At 47.9% G+C, this 14,727-nt stretch overlaps 1 protein-coding gene across 1 annotated transcript in view; it reads left to right on the forward strand.

The window, feature by feature from the left end:
- Positions 1-14,435, forward strand: part of LOC142008421 (otoconin-90-like) — a 100,075-nt gene extending 85,640 nt beyond the window's left edge. Inside the window, exons 20-28 of the mRNA XM_074985613.1 lie at positions 416-472; positions 2,171-2,221; positions 2,342-2,392; positions 4,354-4,410; positions 9,949-10,116; positions 10,929-11,024; positions 12,182-12,356; positions 12,955-13,061; positions 13,338-14,435. Coding sequence (XP_074841714.1) covers positions 416-472; positions 2,171-2,221; positions 2,342-2,392; positions 4,354-4,410; positions 9,949-10,116; positions 10,929-11,024; positions 12,182-12,356; positions 12,955-13,061; positions 13,338-13,645 — 1,070 coding nt within the window. The 3' untranslated portion in view covers positions 13,646-14,435. The remainder of the gene's footprint in view (positions 1-415; positions 473-2,170; positions 2,222-2,341; positions 2,393-4,353; positions 4,411-9,948; positions 10,117-10,928; positions 11,025-12,181; positions 12,357-12,954; positions 13,062-13,337) is intronic.
- The last annotated feature ends 292 nt before the right edge of the window (positions 14,436-14,727 follow it).

The following is a 14,727-nucleotide window of genomic DNA, read 5'->3' on the forward strand; positions in this document are numbered from 1 at the left end:
TCTAGTCCAGCACTCTCTCATCTAGCAATATCCATAATCTGGCATGATTTTAGGTAGCTGGACAATCACTTCATGGGTGTGGCCAAGTTTCCCATGGTTCCATAAAGTTTATTTACAACCACCAGTCCTGGCTCTCAGGGTTCTGCGCTGTTATTCAGCTGACATTTACCCCAAATGCTGTCAAAGAGTCCAGTAAACAGTGGAAGTGTTGATAACCCTATTAAACAATATTGACCTCCCATAGTCTGGAAAATTCTCTCATTCAGCACTAGTCAGATTGTGAGGCTGCCAGATCAGAGAGGTTCAATCCATGATCATGTCCCACTCAGTTGATGTCTCTTGAATTGCTGTGCAGTTGATTGCATTTTTATGGCTATTGCACCACTTTGAAATGAGAACTCCTTTATTTTTGCAGCACTTCTTTACCACAGAGGCGATGAACCACATCTGACCACTACTTTCACAGCAGAAGGTTTGTGCATTGACTTGTCTGAAGAAACATTTCAGAAATTTCAGAAAGAGTGCAATAAAGTAATCTAGGCAAAAGACTGAAATATGCTCCAAGTTAACCAAAAGTAATATAAAAGAACCTACCATTGGGCCTGTGAGCCAACACAAGACTAAAGTTCCTGAGTATAGTGTTTTGGATTTGTGTGTGCTTTCTGCTGGGAGGAATCACTTTTATATTTCATTTACAGCACAACAGAATGACAGTTCCCACCTGAATTGTTTCAATGCTCTGGAATGTGGCATATGTAATTGTGATGTCCAGGATCAATTGTGAAGTCGCTGTTCTCTTTAGTTCTTACTTAAGGAAACTAGTCAGAGAGCCTTGTCTTAGAAAGAACATCAGTATTTGACTGACCATGAAGTCATTGCTTTAGGATGGTAGAGGTGGTGAGGGTGGTGACCAAAAGATTTCACTGTTAGAGGGAACACAAAAGCTAATGCAGGTGAAAGCTAATGCTCAACTTAGAGGAATACAAACAAAAAGGCAAATTAATGTAGCTCTCCAAAGCCAGCCACCTCCTTTGTGTGGGAGAGGAGAGGCTGCTACTTTGAAGGATTTTCCACATTGCATGCAGGCCACTGGATTTCTTTGTATGGCTACAACAGTGCATGGTCTGCTATTGCTTCTGTTATTGGAGGATTGGGCCAAGAGAAATCTGACAAGGGTTATCAGGGAGAAGTGCAGAGTCCTGCACTTAGCACATAAGACTCCCAAATGCTGCTACAGGCTGGGGACTGACTGGCTAAGCAGTAGTTCTGCAGAAAAGGACCTGGACATTATGGTGGATGAGAAGCTGGACATAAGTCCACAGTTTGCCCTTGTAGCCAAGAAGGCTAATGGCATACTGGGCTGCATTAATAGCAGCTCTGCCACGAGACCTAGCAGAGTGATTATTCCCCTCTATTCAACACCGGTGAGGCCACGTCTGGAATAATGTGTTCAATTCTGGGGCCTTCATTACAAAAAGGATGCGGACACATTGGAGAGGGTCCAGCAGAGGGCAACATGAATGGTTAGGGGGCTGGAGCGCACGATGTATGAGGAGAGGTTGAGGGATTTAAGCTTATGTAGTCTATGGAAGAGAAGAGTGAGGGAGGATTTGACAGCAGCCTTCAACTGCCTGAAGGGGGATTACAAGAGGATGGAGAGCAGCTGTTTTCAGAAGTGACAGATGACAGAATGAGGAACAATGGCCTCAAATTACAGTGGGGGAGGTCTAGGTTAGATATTGGGCAAAACTATTTCACCAGGAGGGTGGTGAAGCATTGGAACGTGTTACCGAGAGAGGTGGTGGACTCTCCATCCCTAGATATTTTTAAGTCCCAGCTTGATAAAGCCCTGGCTGGGATTGATTCTACTTTGAGAAGGGGGTTCGACTCCATGACCTCCTGAGGTCTCTTCCGGCCCTAGGATTCTATGATTAGGAGGAGGAAGAAGTGCTGGGCAGTGAAGACAGGCTAGTCAGCCTCTGCTTTCCTGGTACAAATACAGTCTCCAGCTGCCTGATCTCCACCTGGCAGAATCCAGGTGCTTCTTCTGACTTGCGATCCCAAGTATGGCGCGGTCACTCCGAGCCATCACATCAAGCATGCATCTGTCCCACACCCCAAGGTTGCCTGTGAATGTAAAGCCAAGACTACGTGGCTTTTGTTTTTAAAGGTACTCCACCCGCAGCCAGCCATACCAGCTTGAGAACCCCCACTGCAGCATGTAAGTGATATTATTACCGGTTCACCGGCCTACCCTGGTGGTACACGACATCTTTCACTTTAAAGTATGCAGCTCACTTTTCTGATCAGACAACTCCAGTCTTGGTCTGTGTATTGACAGTTACTCCCAGAGGGCTCAGCAACGCGCAGGGGAGAACGCCCAAAGCAGAAGGTGAGTTGCAGTTTTTTTGTACTTGCACGTCTGCAGTGATCTTCTTAAAAGCATATTGATGAGGTGTATGTAATTTGCACATCAGTACAAGACCAAAAATAGCTGCAGCAAATATAAATCTTTATTCAGGTTTTTTACAAAGCTGGAAACTGCAGAATTGTAACATATCTGAAAAGTGTATCTAGTAAATCCTAGGGTGGGATTCTGAAAAGCACTGCACATTGGCCCATCAGTAGCTATTGTAGTTTTCCCCTTGACCACATGGGAATGGCATCAAGCCAGCACTAAAAGCCTTTTGTTAGAGTGCATCTGTTCTTCCTTACATCAGAATATCCCAGAAGCAAATGCTAACTGGCACCACAGTGTAAATATGTAGCTGACATTTGGAGTCATTTAAGATCAGCATTTCTAAATGATTAAAAAGCCAGTAACCCCCCCACCCCCGCTCCTCACAAGATGTCTTTAGCATGCAAAGATAGTGCTCCTCAATGGTTAGACAAGAAGGGGTGGACTCCACTTGCAGCTCTGTAACTAACTTTTCTGCTTAACTGTAGACAAGCAATTAAGAATCCAACCCAGCTGCCCAGTAATGATGGACACTTGACATCTTGGGCTTTATCACGTTTACTCATCTGTAAAATGGGTGTGCTGTTATACATCAGAGGGGTGTTTGTGGGGCTCAGTAGTAATGTAAAAAAATATTGGGAGTGCCTCATAGCAGGTGTATTTTATAATGGTATCAAAAACATTTATCATTTTATTCACCCAACACATTGTTATCTGACAGAGTGGGGCTTTGCCCATGAAAGCTTATGCTCCAAAACATGTTAGTCTATGAGGTGCCACAGGACTTCTCATTGTTTTTGCAAGAAGGGGGACTACAAACCTCCACGGGTGATTTTCCACCCAATCCCAGTACCTTGTGCGAAGGCAGGCATTCACCACTTTTGCCTTTCACCGAGGTCTGCACTTCCTTATGGTTTGTTTTCTAATGATTTACTCACTTTTGGGGGCTTCAGTAGCTATTTCTGCTGTGTCCAGGGACATGGGCCTGAGGATGCCCAAAGCAGCGGGCAGGTGGGGCTTTGTGGTGCTTGTGGGCATAGTGCAGCATTAAGGAAAGTTTCAGTTGGCCAGCATTTGCAAAGCTGCTGGCACTCTGGTAGCTCCCTGTCCCCCAACACACACCCTGCCCTGCTGATAAGGCTTGCCTTAAGGCCCTACTTCCAGCCATAGGCTCTGCAGTGGGCTTCTCCAACCAGGTAAGAAAATGCCTCCATTGCCAGCATGGCCTGTCCCTGTGGCCGTGCTTTGAGCTTACCTAAGACCTGGTACTTGGCAGACCCATCAGCTTGGAGGGCCAGACACAACTCACGAAACACCCAAACAAATGTTGGCTCACTGGGAAATGCAGGAAGGATGGAGTATGAGCAGGAGACAGAGAAAGATGGTTGCAGCTGGTAGGGCCAGGGATACCTGCACAGCTGACTTGCCTGAGATGCCTCATTTCAAGGAAGAGGTCAGTACAAGGAACCCATCTTTGATCTATCTTCTGGGTGCACCTGCTCAGCTAGATAGGTACCTCCATCCCTCTCCCTTGTATTTCATTCTGGTTAGCTTAGGGGGCTGCCAGCTCAGCTTACTGCCTGCTGAGGTTCCCTTTTTTAGGCCTTAACTCACCCATGCATTTTAAGGAGAGCCCAGGCACCTCACTCTGGGCTGAAGGGTTCATTAGCGGGTGGGTCACCCAGGGTTTAGCCAGCGCAGCACTGTGCATAGCAAATGACTAAATCTCTTTGAGGATCATCACCTTAACATCTCTGGGCCTCAGTTCCTCATCTGTGACTTGATGACAATGGTGGGTTGTTCTTTGAGAATCTCCAATAAAAGCCCTGGGACACATACTACTATCCGTATACGTACACGGATTGCTACCGCAGTGTTTCTGCTTTCCTGCCTAGTTATCACAAGAGATGATGAAGGTGTATCTGCTTCCTTCATGGCTCCCACACTAAAAGGTAAGTTAACCTTAGAGATATACTTATCTATCTCATAGAGTTGGAAGGGACCTCAAGAGGTAATTGAGTCCAGCGTCCTACACTCAAAACAGGACCTATCAGTATCCTTGGCAGACATTCCCCACCCCCCGGCCATCTACTTGCCTCAGATCTCTAAAGGGCCCCCTCAAGGCCTGAGCTCACAACCCTGGGTTTAGCAGGTTAATGTTCAAACCACAGAACTACCCCTCCCCCACTTGACTAGATACTGTCACAATCCAGACTACAGGGATGAGAATGAACCTGCAGCTCTGTGACAAAAGCAGGACACTTGGCAACACAATGGCATTTGGAACGTTTGCTATAGGAATATTATGGGTTACCTCCTTCGCAGTCTTTATATTTTAAAATCATCTTTCCTAGGGTAGTTTTTTGTTGTGTTTTTGTGTTGGCACAACTAGTCAAGTTAAAAATCTCATTGAAACTACAAGTGTTAACACGGACTTGTGCATGTCGCCATTTTAATGCTGTTTAGTTTTTTGTCTTTCACAGAATGGCTGTGTCTACACTACAAACTTACTTTGCAGTTAACTTTGAAGTAAGGAGCTACTTCAAAGTAGCCTGCAGAGGCTACGTCTACACGTGCACGCTACATCAAAATAGCTTATTTAGATGTAGCGACATCGAAATAGTCTATTTCGATGAATAACGTCTACACGTCCTCCAGGGCTGGCAATGTCGACGTTCAACTTCGACGTTGGGCAGCACCACATCGAAATAGGCGCTGCGAGGGAACGTCTACACGCCAAAGTAGCACACATCGAAATAAGGGTGCCACGAACAGCTGCAGACAGGGTCACAGGGCGGACTCAACAGCCAGCTGCTCCCTTAAAGGGCCCTTCCCAGACACACTTGCACTAAACAACACAAGATCCACAGAGCCGACAACTGGTTGCAGACCCTGTGCATGCAGCATGGATCCCCAGCTGCCGCAGCAGCAGCCACAAGCCCTGGGCTAAGGGCTGCTACACATGGTGACCATAGAGCCCCGCAGGGGCTGGAGAGAGAGCGTGTCTCAACCCCTCAGCTGATGGCCGCCATGGCAGACCCCGCTATTTCGATGTTGCGGGATGCGGATCGTCTACACGTGCCCTACTTCGACGTTCAACTTCGAAGTAGGGCGCTATTCCCATCCCCTCATGGGGTTAGTGACTTCGACATCTCGCCGCCTAACGTCGATTTCAACTTCGAAATAGCGCCCAACACATGTAGCCGTGATGGGCACTATTTCGAAGTTGGTGCCACTACTTCGAAGTAGCGTGCACGTGTAGACGCGGCCAGAGTGTCTAAACACACTTTTTCTTACTTTGAAGTTAACTTCGAAGTAAGGGAGGCTAACTTCCAGGCCACTACTCCATTCCCAGGAAAGGAGTTGTGCCTTACTTGTAAGTTTAACTTCGAAGTAGGATGTGTGTAGACATCCTGCACTCACTACTTCAAAGTAAGGGGTCCACCAAGGAGGTGGCCCTCTCCTCGAGGACAGATACAGGCTGGCCAGCCCAGGCAGGGCTCTGTGGTCCCTGCTGGCTGCCTTAAAGGAAGCAGCTCCCAGGCAACCCCAGGCAGGAAGATGAGACTGTGCCACAAGCAGGGGCAGCACGAGTTCTCCCTTGGACTGCCCCTGCTCGAAGCACCAGCCCACCTCCAGACCCTCGGCCACTATGGCAGCATGCCGGAACCTCTCTGTCTCCCCTGGGGGCCCCTGGATGATAAGTCCAAGGGCTCACAGTGCCCGGACAAGGGCCGTGCCAGGAGGGGGCCCTCCAGCACCGAGGTGGAGCTGAAGATCCTCCTCGCTGTGTGTGGAGGAGGAGGTCCTTCGGCAAACCAGCACCTGCCAGAGAAACGCAAAGAGGCCTTTCACTGGCTGGCCAGCATGATTGCTGCCCGAGGCCACCTCAGCCGTGCCAGGGACAGCATCTGAACAACGGTGAAGGGGCTGAGGCAGGCCTACATCAGAACTTAGGACACTGCCAGCCGGTTGGGGGCACGGCCTGTGCACTGTCCCCACCACCAGGGGCTGCACAGGCTCCTGGGGCCGAGCGAGGTGGCCGCCTTGGATCATCTTGTAGACACCGCTGGTCCCACCCTCCCAACGGACAGCGCCGAGGAGACGGGTCCCTCCGCCACCACCACTTCCCCACATGGAGACCGGCTCACCGAGACCGAGGGCAATGATGAGGGCTCCAGTGATAGGACCCTCGTCATCACCCTCTCCTCCAACACACCCAGCTGAGCCTCATTCACCTGAGCCTTGCCCAAGCCCCAGCAGGTCGCAGCTGGTAGGTATGGGGTGAGTGGGATGTCACAATGGATGGGGAGGGTGTCCCCATGGAACAGCCCCATAGCCCACATGAATGGGGATGTGGGGGAGGGAACACATGCTGACCCTCGCCAGGTGGGAACCTCTGGGCACCTGGGATCCCACAGAGCTCATGGGCCATCAGGCGGCAGAGGAGCAGGGTGGGGGCCAGCGGTGCATGGGCCCCAGCCCCCTGGGGTTGGGACCCAGCACTACCAGGCTATCCCCTGTTTCCTTCTGTCTCCACAGGCCCATCTCTGAGAAGCAGCCACAGCCCACCGGAGTGGGCCATAGCTGCAGGAGGCCAGGAGGCAGCCCCATTGCCCCAGCCTGCATCCTGCTGCGGCCGGGCCTCCCAGAGATGACACTGGAGGGACAAGGAGGCAGATGCCAACTGGATGGTTGTGCGGGAGATGACCAGGGTGCTCCGGGACTGGCTGGCAATAGAACGGGATGTGTGGGTGTGGCTGGCTGGCAGCCTGGACGCTGCGACCCAGGCCTTGGCCGCCCGCCTTGCCCAACTTCCCACCCCCTCACAAGCCTGACCCACAGCTACCCCCCTGCAGCAGCCTCTCCAGCAGCTGCCACCACCGAAGGTGCCCACCACGGTGGACCACTCACGGCCGCCCACGTCAAGCTGGCTCGGTGGATGCTGGCCAGGTGGGCGCACGTGGCCCATCCCCAGTGGCCCCCCATGCACACCCTGCTGAGGTCGAGCCCGTGGCATCCCTACCCCAGCCATAGCTCCCCATGGTACCAGCCCCCCATGCCACTGGGTGACTGACTCTTCTCCCATCCCAGCCCACCCACCCCCAGTTCAGTCCTCTGCACCTAGCCTCCGGCCTCCCCTCTGTGGACTGTTCCGTCTGTTCCTGTAAATAGCTTAACACTTTGCTCTGTTTTGTTTTTGCAAATACATTTATTGCCCTAAGTAAAGTTTATTGTTTGCACCCTAAACCCATGTCCCTGGTGCATGGTGGGAGGGTGGTGATGGGGGGAACAGGAGGGAAGGTGTTTGGTGGTGGAGCGTGAGGGAGGAAGTGGGCGGGGGGCGTGGTGTGGAGTTGGCTGGCAGGATCAGGGCAGGTCCTGACTGAAGGCCAGGCACAAGGCCCTGTGGATCCTGACCCCATCCCTTTGGGCCTTGCAGCACGAGGCAGCGGATGGCTGATCATACCTGGTCCCCGGGTCTGTGGCTCAGCCCTGGATAAAGGGATCCCACTGCCCTCCAGGACTGGGGAAGGCACAGCAGGCAGTGATGACCACAGGGATGTTTGGGAGGCTAACATCCAGCCTGGTGAGGAGGCTGTGAAACCTCCCTCCAGCCTTCCAAATGCCTGCTCGACTGTGCCCTGGCATGGCTGAGGTGACTTGAAGGTGTCCTGGGCTGGCATGGGGTGTATCTGGTATAGGGCTGCATGAGCCAAGAGTGCAGCGGGTACACGGCATTGGGCATGATGCATGGGGGCATTGTGATGTCCCCGAGTGGGAGCTCCCAAGGGGGGGACACGCCCTCCTGCATCCAGTGTCCCAGCCACAAATTCTGGACCACCCGGGTGTCATAAGGACTGCCTAGCCACCCCACGCGCAAGTCCAGGGAATGGCCCCTCGTATCCACCAGGGCCTGGAGTACCACTGAGTGGTTCCCCTTCCTGTTAATGTAGGTGCCCCCCACTGTGGTCCGGAGCCTGAATCACCACGTGTGTCCTGTCTAGGGCTCCGAAACAACTGGGGAAGCCCAAGCCCACGAACTCAATGAGGACAGCATTGAGGTCCCCCAGGATGAGGATGTGTCACAGAAGCACCGTGTTGATGGCTTGGATGACCTGCAAGGGGGTGAAGGAAGACAGGTCCATGAACACTTGACTGGGAGGCTCCCCTGCCTCCTGCCCACCAGGGGCCCCCTTCCCCCTGCCCAGTAGCCCCCTCCCCAGGGTGGGTCCATGGTAGGGGCCAGACTTAACTCGATTAGCACCGCCTCAACAGAGGCCTTGATGACTGCAAATTGGTGGCTGACAGACCAGTGGCTGTTGGGGGTGGCCAGCCTCCAGAGTGCGATGGCCACCCTCTTCCGCACAGGGAGTGCTGGCCACATCAGGATGTCCTGGTGCTGAAGGCAGAGGTCCTCGAATGTCTGGTGGGTCATGAGAAAGTGCCTCAGCCACCGCTCGTCATCCTAGTCCTCCAGCACCAGCCGGTCTCACCACTCATTGCTGGCATGAGACTGGGAGATGGCAATCAAAAGGAAAGAACACAAAAGGGCCTGTGATACAAAGGGCTGGCACAAAGTCATGTATCAATAGCTTAGTGAGGCAGAACTTAGAGCGCATGCAGGGTTGGGGTGTTGGAAGGAGCCTTTTAAGGGGTCAGTTGGCTGTGAGCCTGGAAGGGCTAGTCAGATGTGCGACCCCCCCCCGCATTATTACTTGATCCCTTACTTTGAAGTAGGGGCTATTGTGTGCAGACATTTTACTTCAAAGTAGCTGGGAGCCTACTCTGAAGTAAGGCAGGTAGGTAACCTTGGCAAAGGCCCATCGAAGGTTACCAGGCTCCAGCAAAACTTGCTGAGCTTCAGAAGCAAAAATAGTGTGTATGCGGGGAAGATACAATAGAAAGTAAGTGACTGGCACCACTACTTTGTGTCCTATCTTTCACAGTCTCTTCATGTTCTCCTGACTCACCCACCAAATCCGAGTGAGAACAATGTCACAATCTTCCCTGCCGCTATTCAGTTCAACATCACTGAACTACTTGAGTAGTGTGATGGATCAAGTGTAGAGGAATTATGTACTTCCTCTGAACTTTCTCTGGAAACACCCAAGTTGCCCAATCAACTATGATCTTCACTTTCTCTGGAAACAACCAGGTTGTCCAATCACCTGTTTATGACATTTAACTACGTAGGAAAATCCTCCACTGTCCAAGTGTGACATGCATTTTTTTAATCTGTAAAACACACAGGTTCCTCTTCTCAGCATCTTTAACCAGCACGTCTGTAAACTACAAAAAAGATGTGAAGAAATGAACAAGCGCGGGAACCGGGGGGTTCTTTCTATGACAGGTGGTTTAAACCAGTTCTCTCTGGGATTATTACTCTGTCCTGCTATTGAGACCAATTTACTTACCATGTAATTGGGCATGTTGTTGGTAGTTATCCTGCTAAGACTTCTCCCTGCTCTTCTTTTTCTGTCCATCAGTTCAGAGGGAGCAGGCAGGTGATCTCGTAGTAAGGGGACCATCAGAAGTTACAGAGGGTGCTTTCACTTTGGCGGGGAAAACCACCACAGCAGTAGCAGCAGGTATTAACTCAACAGGACTGGACGTGATATCCACTGAAAATGATCCCACAAGGACAATGGAACAAAGTAAGTGTACAACAAATGAAGTTCATTTTCTATTTCAATTTATTCATCTTATTCACAGTGATCCAGGGGCCAGTATATCCCAAGGCCATGGAGTGGCACCATTACTATCCTAGATATGTGGACCTTCTAGGACAGGGGTCAGCAACCAAAATAGCAAGAAGAGCCATATTTTTTTAATTTGGTAAAAAAACTCAGTAATTCAAGAGCCGTAAAGCATGTGAATATGATGTTATTAGCAGCATGATCAAAACACTGCTACAGTAACATATCCCACAATGCACTGCACATATTAATGGGGGAGGCATCCAACAATTCGAGATTACGTATTCTTTGCTATTTAGATATGAGTTGTTCTCTTTTGTGCTTTTACCTTTTACTGAAAATAATCAGGAGGGTTTTTTTCAGTTTTTATTTTCATTTTTTTTTATTTTCACTTTGCAATTATAGCATTGGGAGCCACAAAAAAAACCCCAAGCCTTAAAGAACCACACAGGGCTCTGGAGCCACAGGTTGCAGACCCTTGTTCTAGGACAACACTGGCCTTACTCACAACAGCCTGTCACTATGCAGGGCACAGATCAGCAGAGGTGATAGACCAGGGCCATATGAAAGTCTCAGCCAGCCTATGCTGCTTGGAATAAAACTCTTTGTCCAGCCACTAGCAGCACACATTTTAAAGGATTTCAGTCACATTGCTGGCCCAGTGCCTAGGCTTGTGGGTACACTATTGCTAATGGAACAAGGGAAACAACCTGTTGCCTTTGTGCAAATCTTTTGAGTGCGTATTAACATGTATCTCATGTGATCTGCAGAGACGAGCTTTCCAACAGAAGAGAGCACAGCTTCCTCTGCCCTGTCCCCAGAAGTGACACTCGCTGAGAGGGGTCCCGCTGAAGCTGTCAGACAAGGTAGACATGGGGGTTTTGTCAGTTAAATCTAATGAAAAATGGGCCACGTTGTCAAGCAAAGGTATGTTTCCAAATGGTCTGGCTGTTATAAGAATGTTGCAGGCATGGCCAGTGTGTGTTATTGAGGGTTATAAGCACCTCAGCAGTGATATAATAATTTCTCGAACACCTTCCACTGGGGTGTTTTAACGATCTGTAATGGGGTTAGACTAACATTCTATACAATTTAAAATAAAACACAGTTAAAATTGGACTTGGAGGAGGAATTTTCACTTGCTTTTCATTTTTACGCAAGTTTAACTTTCAGGCTAAATGACACTTTGTTGCCTGCAAGTATCAGAGGCAGTAAAAGGACCTTTTTCCTCTTAAACCCTCCCTCTGTTCCCTGAGAGCTCCGTTGTCCTCCTAGATTCTACATCTCAGTCTTATTTTCAGCACCTCTGTGCAGAGTTAAGAGTTCTCCAAGAAAGTTGGGAGCTGTCATCGCTGCACACCCCAGGTTTCAGCAAACCTCATCAGGATCTCCCTTGTGTGTTAGGCATGGTGATGGGAATGCCCCAAAGCCAGGGACTATGAGGGTGTGTCTACACTTTCATTCCTCTTTCGAAAGAGGTACGCAAATAAGGTAAATTGAAAATGTAAATGAAGTACAAATTTGCATAGCCGATGCCTCATTTGCATATTTTTATTTCAAAATAGCTTCTTTTGAAAGAAGAAAACCAGTGTAGACACTATTCTTTCGAAAGTAAACCCCATCTTCGAAAGAATCCTTCTTTCCATTGTGACTTTGGGTGTTAGTCATAGACTGGGACACCATTGTATTATATGAACACAGATAGAAAGCTTATGGTCTTACATAAGTCTCCTAAAGATCTTATGAAGTATGTGGTATTTGGAAATACACACAAGCCATAAAGTCACTCGCCATTTTAATGAAAATTAATCAGTACATTCACACTCATTCCTCTATAATTAACAGACTCAATAAGGTTCTGAGAAGAGACATGGATTATGGAAGGCAAAAACCTACGTAAATGAAGCTAGAATTTTAAAGAGTTTGTGGTCTGAATAGGTCAGAAAAGACACAGTCTCTGCCCTGAAGAATGTCCAGTGTCAAACTCTATGTTACCTGTTAAACAAAGTGTCTCTCTTCATAGTCTGTGACCGATTCACCTTCCTGCAAATGAGAGGGAATGGAAAGGTGAAGCAGGAGCTACCCCATCTCGGAGAAATGCTGTACTGCTTAACGGATCGATGCCCACAGGAATTTGAATTGTACGGTTGCTACTGTGGCCAAGAAGGAAGAGGTTATCCCACAGATGTACTGGACAGGTGCTGGCTTTGCAACAACCTGCTAGTTAGCACTGTCTGTAGTTAATCATATTTATTACAGTGGTGCTTAGGGCCCACCCCAGATTTGGAACCCATTGTGTGAGCTCTGGCTCCAAAGAGTTTATTTGAATAGCTAAAACAGAAATGTTAGGGAAAAGACTAGACCTTTCAAGCATAGCAGTCAAAGGGATGAAGACAAATGTAGTGCTAACATCTCAAATTTGGGAGGCAAAAGGGTTAAGAGGGTTGATAGCAAAATGGAAGAACAAGGGAAGGGACAGGGCAAGGAGGTAACAACAGGGGAAAAAAAGGGAGAGGAGGAAGGTCTGAGGAACATGCGTGACACGTGCTCATGGATCATGGCGAAGCACTGGGTGTTTCTCTTCCAAGGAGTTCACAGTCACAAAGACAAAAGCAAGGGACTCTGGCTGACTGAGAAGTAGAAAGGATGTAATAACTGGATAATTTGCTTTATTTCACAACTTGGCATAAAGAAGAGTTTCATAAAAAATGGAATAGCCAAAATAACTGTAAATTGTATGTGCTCTGGGGAGCTGTGTTACTTTTAAGAGAGGGAAACATTTGTTTTTTGCTTTAGGTGCTGTTTTTCCCACCGCTGCTGCATGGAGCAAGTTAAAAAACTTGGGTGCCAGCCAGAAGGAAGCTCACGATCTGAAGTTGTATGTTTAGATCATAAACCAAAGTGTAAGTTTGGTCAGAGAATTAAGTTTATGACCCTCCCTGTGAGCACATTGAGATCACTATAAAATCACACAACTAGATCAAGTATCAAAGGGGTAGACGTGTTAGTCTGTATTTGCAAAAACAAGAAGTCCCGTGGCACTTCATAGACTAAAACAGATTTATTGGAGCATACGCTTTTGTGCGCAAAGACCTGCTTTGTCTCATGCATCTGACTAAGTGGGTCTTTGCCCATGAAACTATTTTCATGTTCTATATCTTTACAACTTCCCTTTTAAGGCATTGGCTGGAGCATGTGTGAGAAGCTCCTGTGTTCCTGTGACAGGACAGCTGCTGAATGTATGGCTGCCGCCTCTTTCAATGAAAGCTTGAAGTTCCTCAGCAGGCAAGCATGCCAAGAGAACAGAGCCTCGTGTCGGATTGGAATAGCAGAAAGGCCCTCAGGTGCCACTGGAGTAGGCCCCAGAACGTCCAGCTCAGAAGAGAGCAGCGAGGAGGCAGGTCCAGGGAGGAGTGCTTTAAGAAGAATAAAGAGAGCTGCCCCTCATCCACTGGGAAAAGCCAGATCCACGTCACAGGAGAGATAGCTAAGTCTCTATGGCCAGTTGGGAAGGGGCATGGAGAGTTCTCTAATCAACCACTACATATTCTATGTTATCTTTGTAAATTCTCTTTTCTATATGCTTACGGACACTAGACAATTACAGATTAGGTAACGGGTTAAATACGTTAGGATATAGAACACTATAGTAAAGGGAAACCTGCCCTAAGGACCATTTCCACTTGTCTCACATGATTATTTGAAAGCATCCAGTAAAGTTTTGTTCAGCTTTTCAGTAAAGACCCCTCTGGTGGGTGCCTGATTTTTGCTAACACCTCTGTTAAAGTTAAAATTTAAAATTGGGTTAAATTTTTTTCCACTTTATATAGAATAGACCATGAAATGTCAGTCAGTGGGACTACTCAGAGGTTCCAGAATGAGTAGGGATATGCGCATTTTTTTAAAGCCAGGGTCTTAAACAGAACAGAACAGGCTATTCTTTCCTCTTTATTCTGAGCTTTGCGATTCTTGGTCTCTTAGAACTCTCAGTAGACATGGAATGGTAAACAAGAAATTTTCACTAGTGGCAGCTTGCATGAAAGGTAGAGTTTTTTTTTTTTAATTTAACTTTGAAGTGCGTGTGAAAATAAAATAGAGGTGATCAGATATTTTCTTAGTCATCCTAAAAATCAAAGATTTTAGTTTGTGCTTTAACTCAAACTGTCTCATTTTCTGATTTATGACCTATAATCTCATAGTATACATGAGAGTGAATGTTTTGTTTTAGTATTTGCGGAAGACTTCTGATAGTGCTCTCTTATTACGCTTAAACTTAAATAAAGCTATAAAATTACTGACTCTCTTTACTCCGTTAATTTGATTCTTCTGTAAATGTGAATTAACTTGAAGTAAACAGTTCACAATGTAATAAAACTAAAATGTTTTTCAAATGCCACCACTTTTGAGGCTCCTCTAGAAACACAAAGAATTTCCACTAAGGTTTTTTTTTTTTACCATAAAGACATTTGTTACTAATGTATTGTTGCGACATCTTACTTCTATCATAGTGATTGCTCTGAAATTATTTCAGTATTTCTTTTCCAGGTTCCTGTTTTAACAGTCAGTCTG

Source organism: Carettochelys insculpta, chromosome 2, assembly GCF_033958435.1.
Source record: "Carettochelys insculpta isolate YL-2023 chromosome 2, ASM3395843v1, whole genome shotgun sequence".
Taxonomy (NCBI): domain Eukaryota; kingdom Metazoa; phylum Chordata; order Testudines; family Carettochelyidae; genus Carettochelys; species Carettochelys insculpta.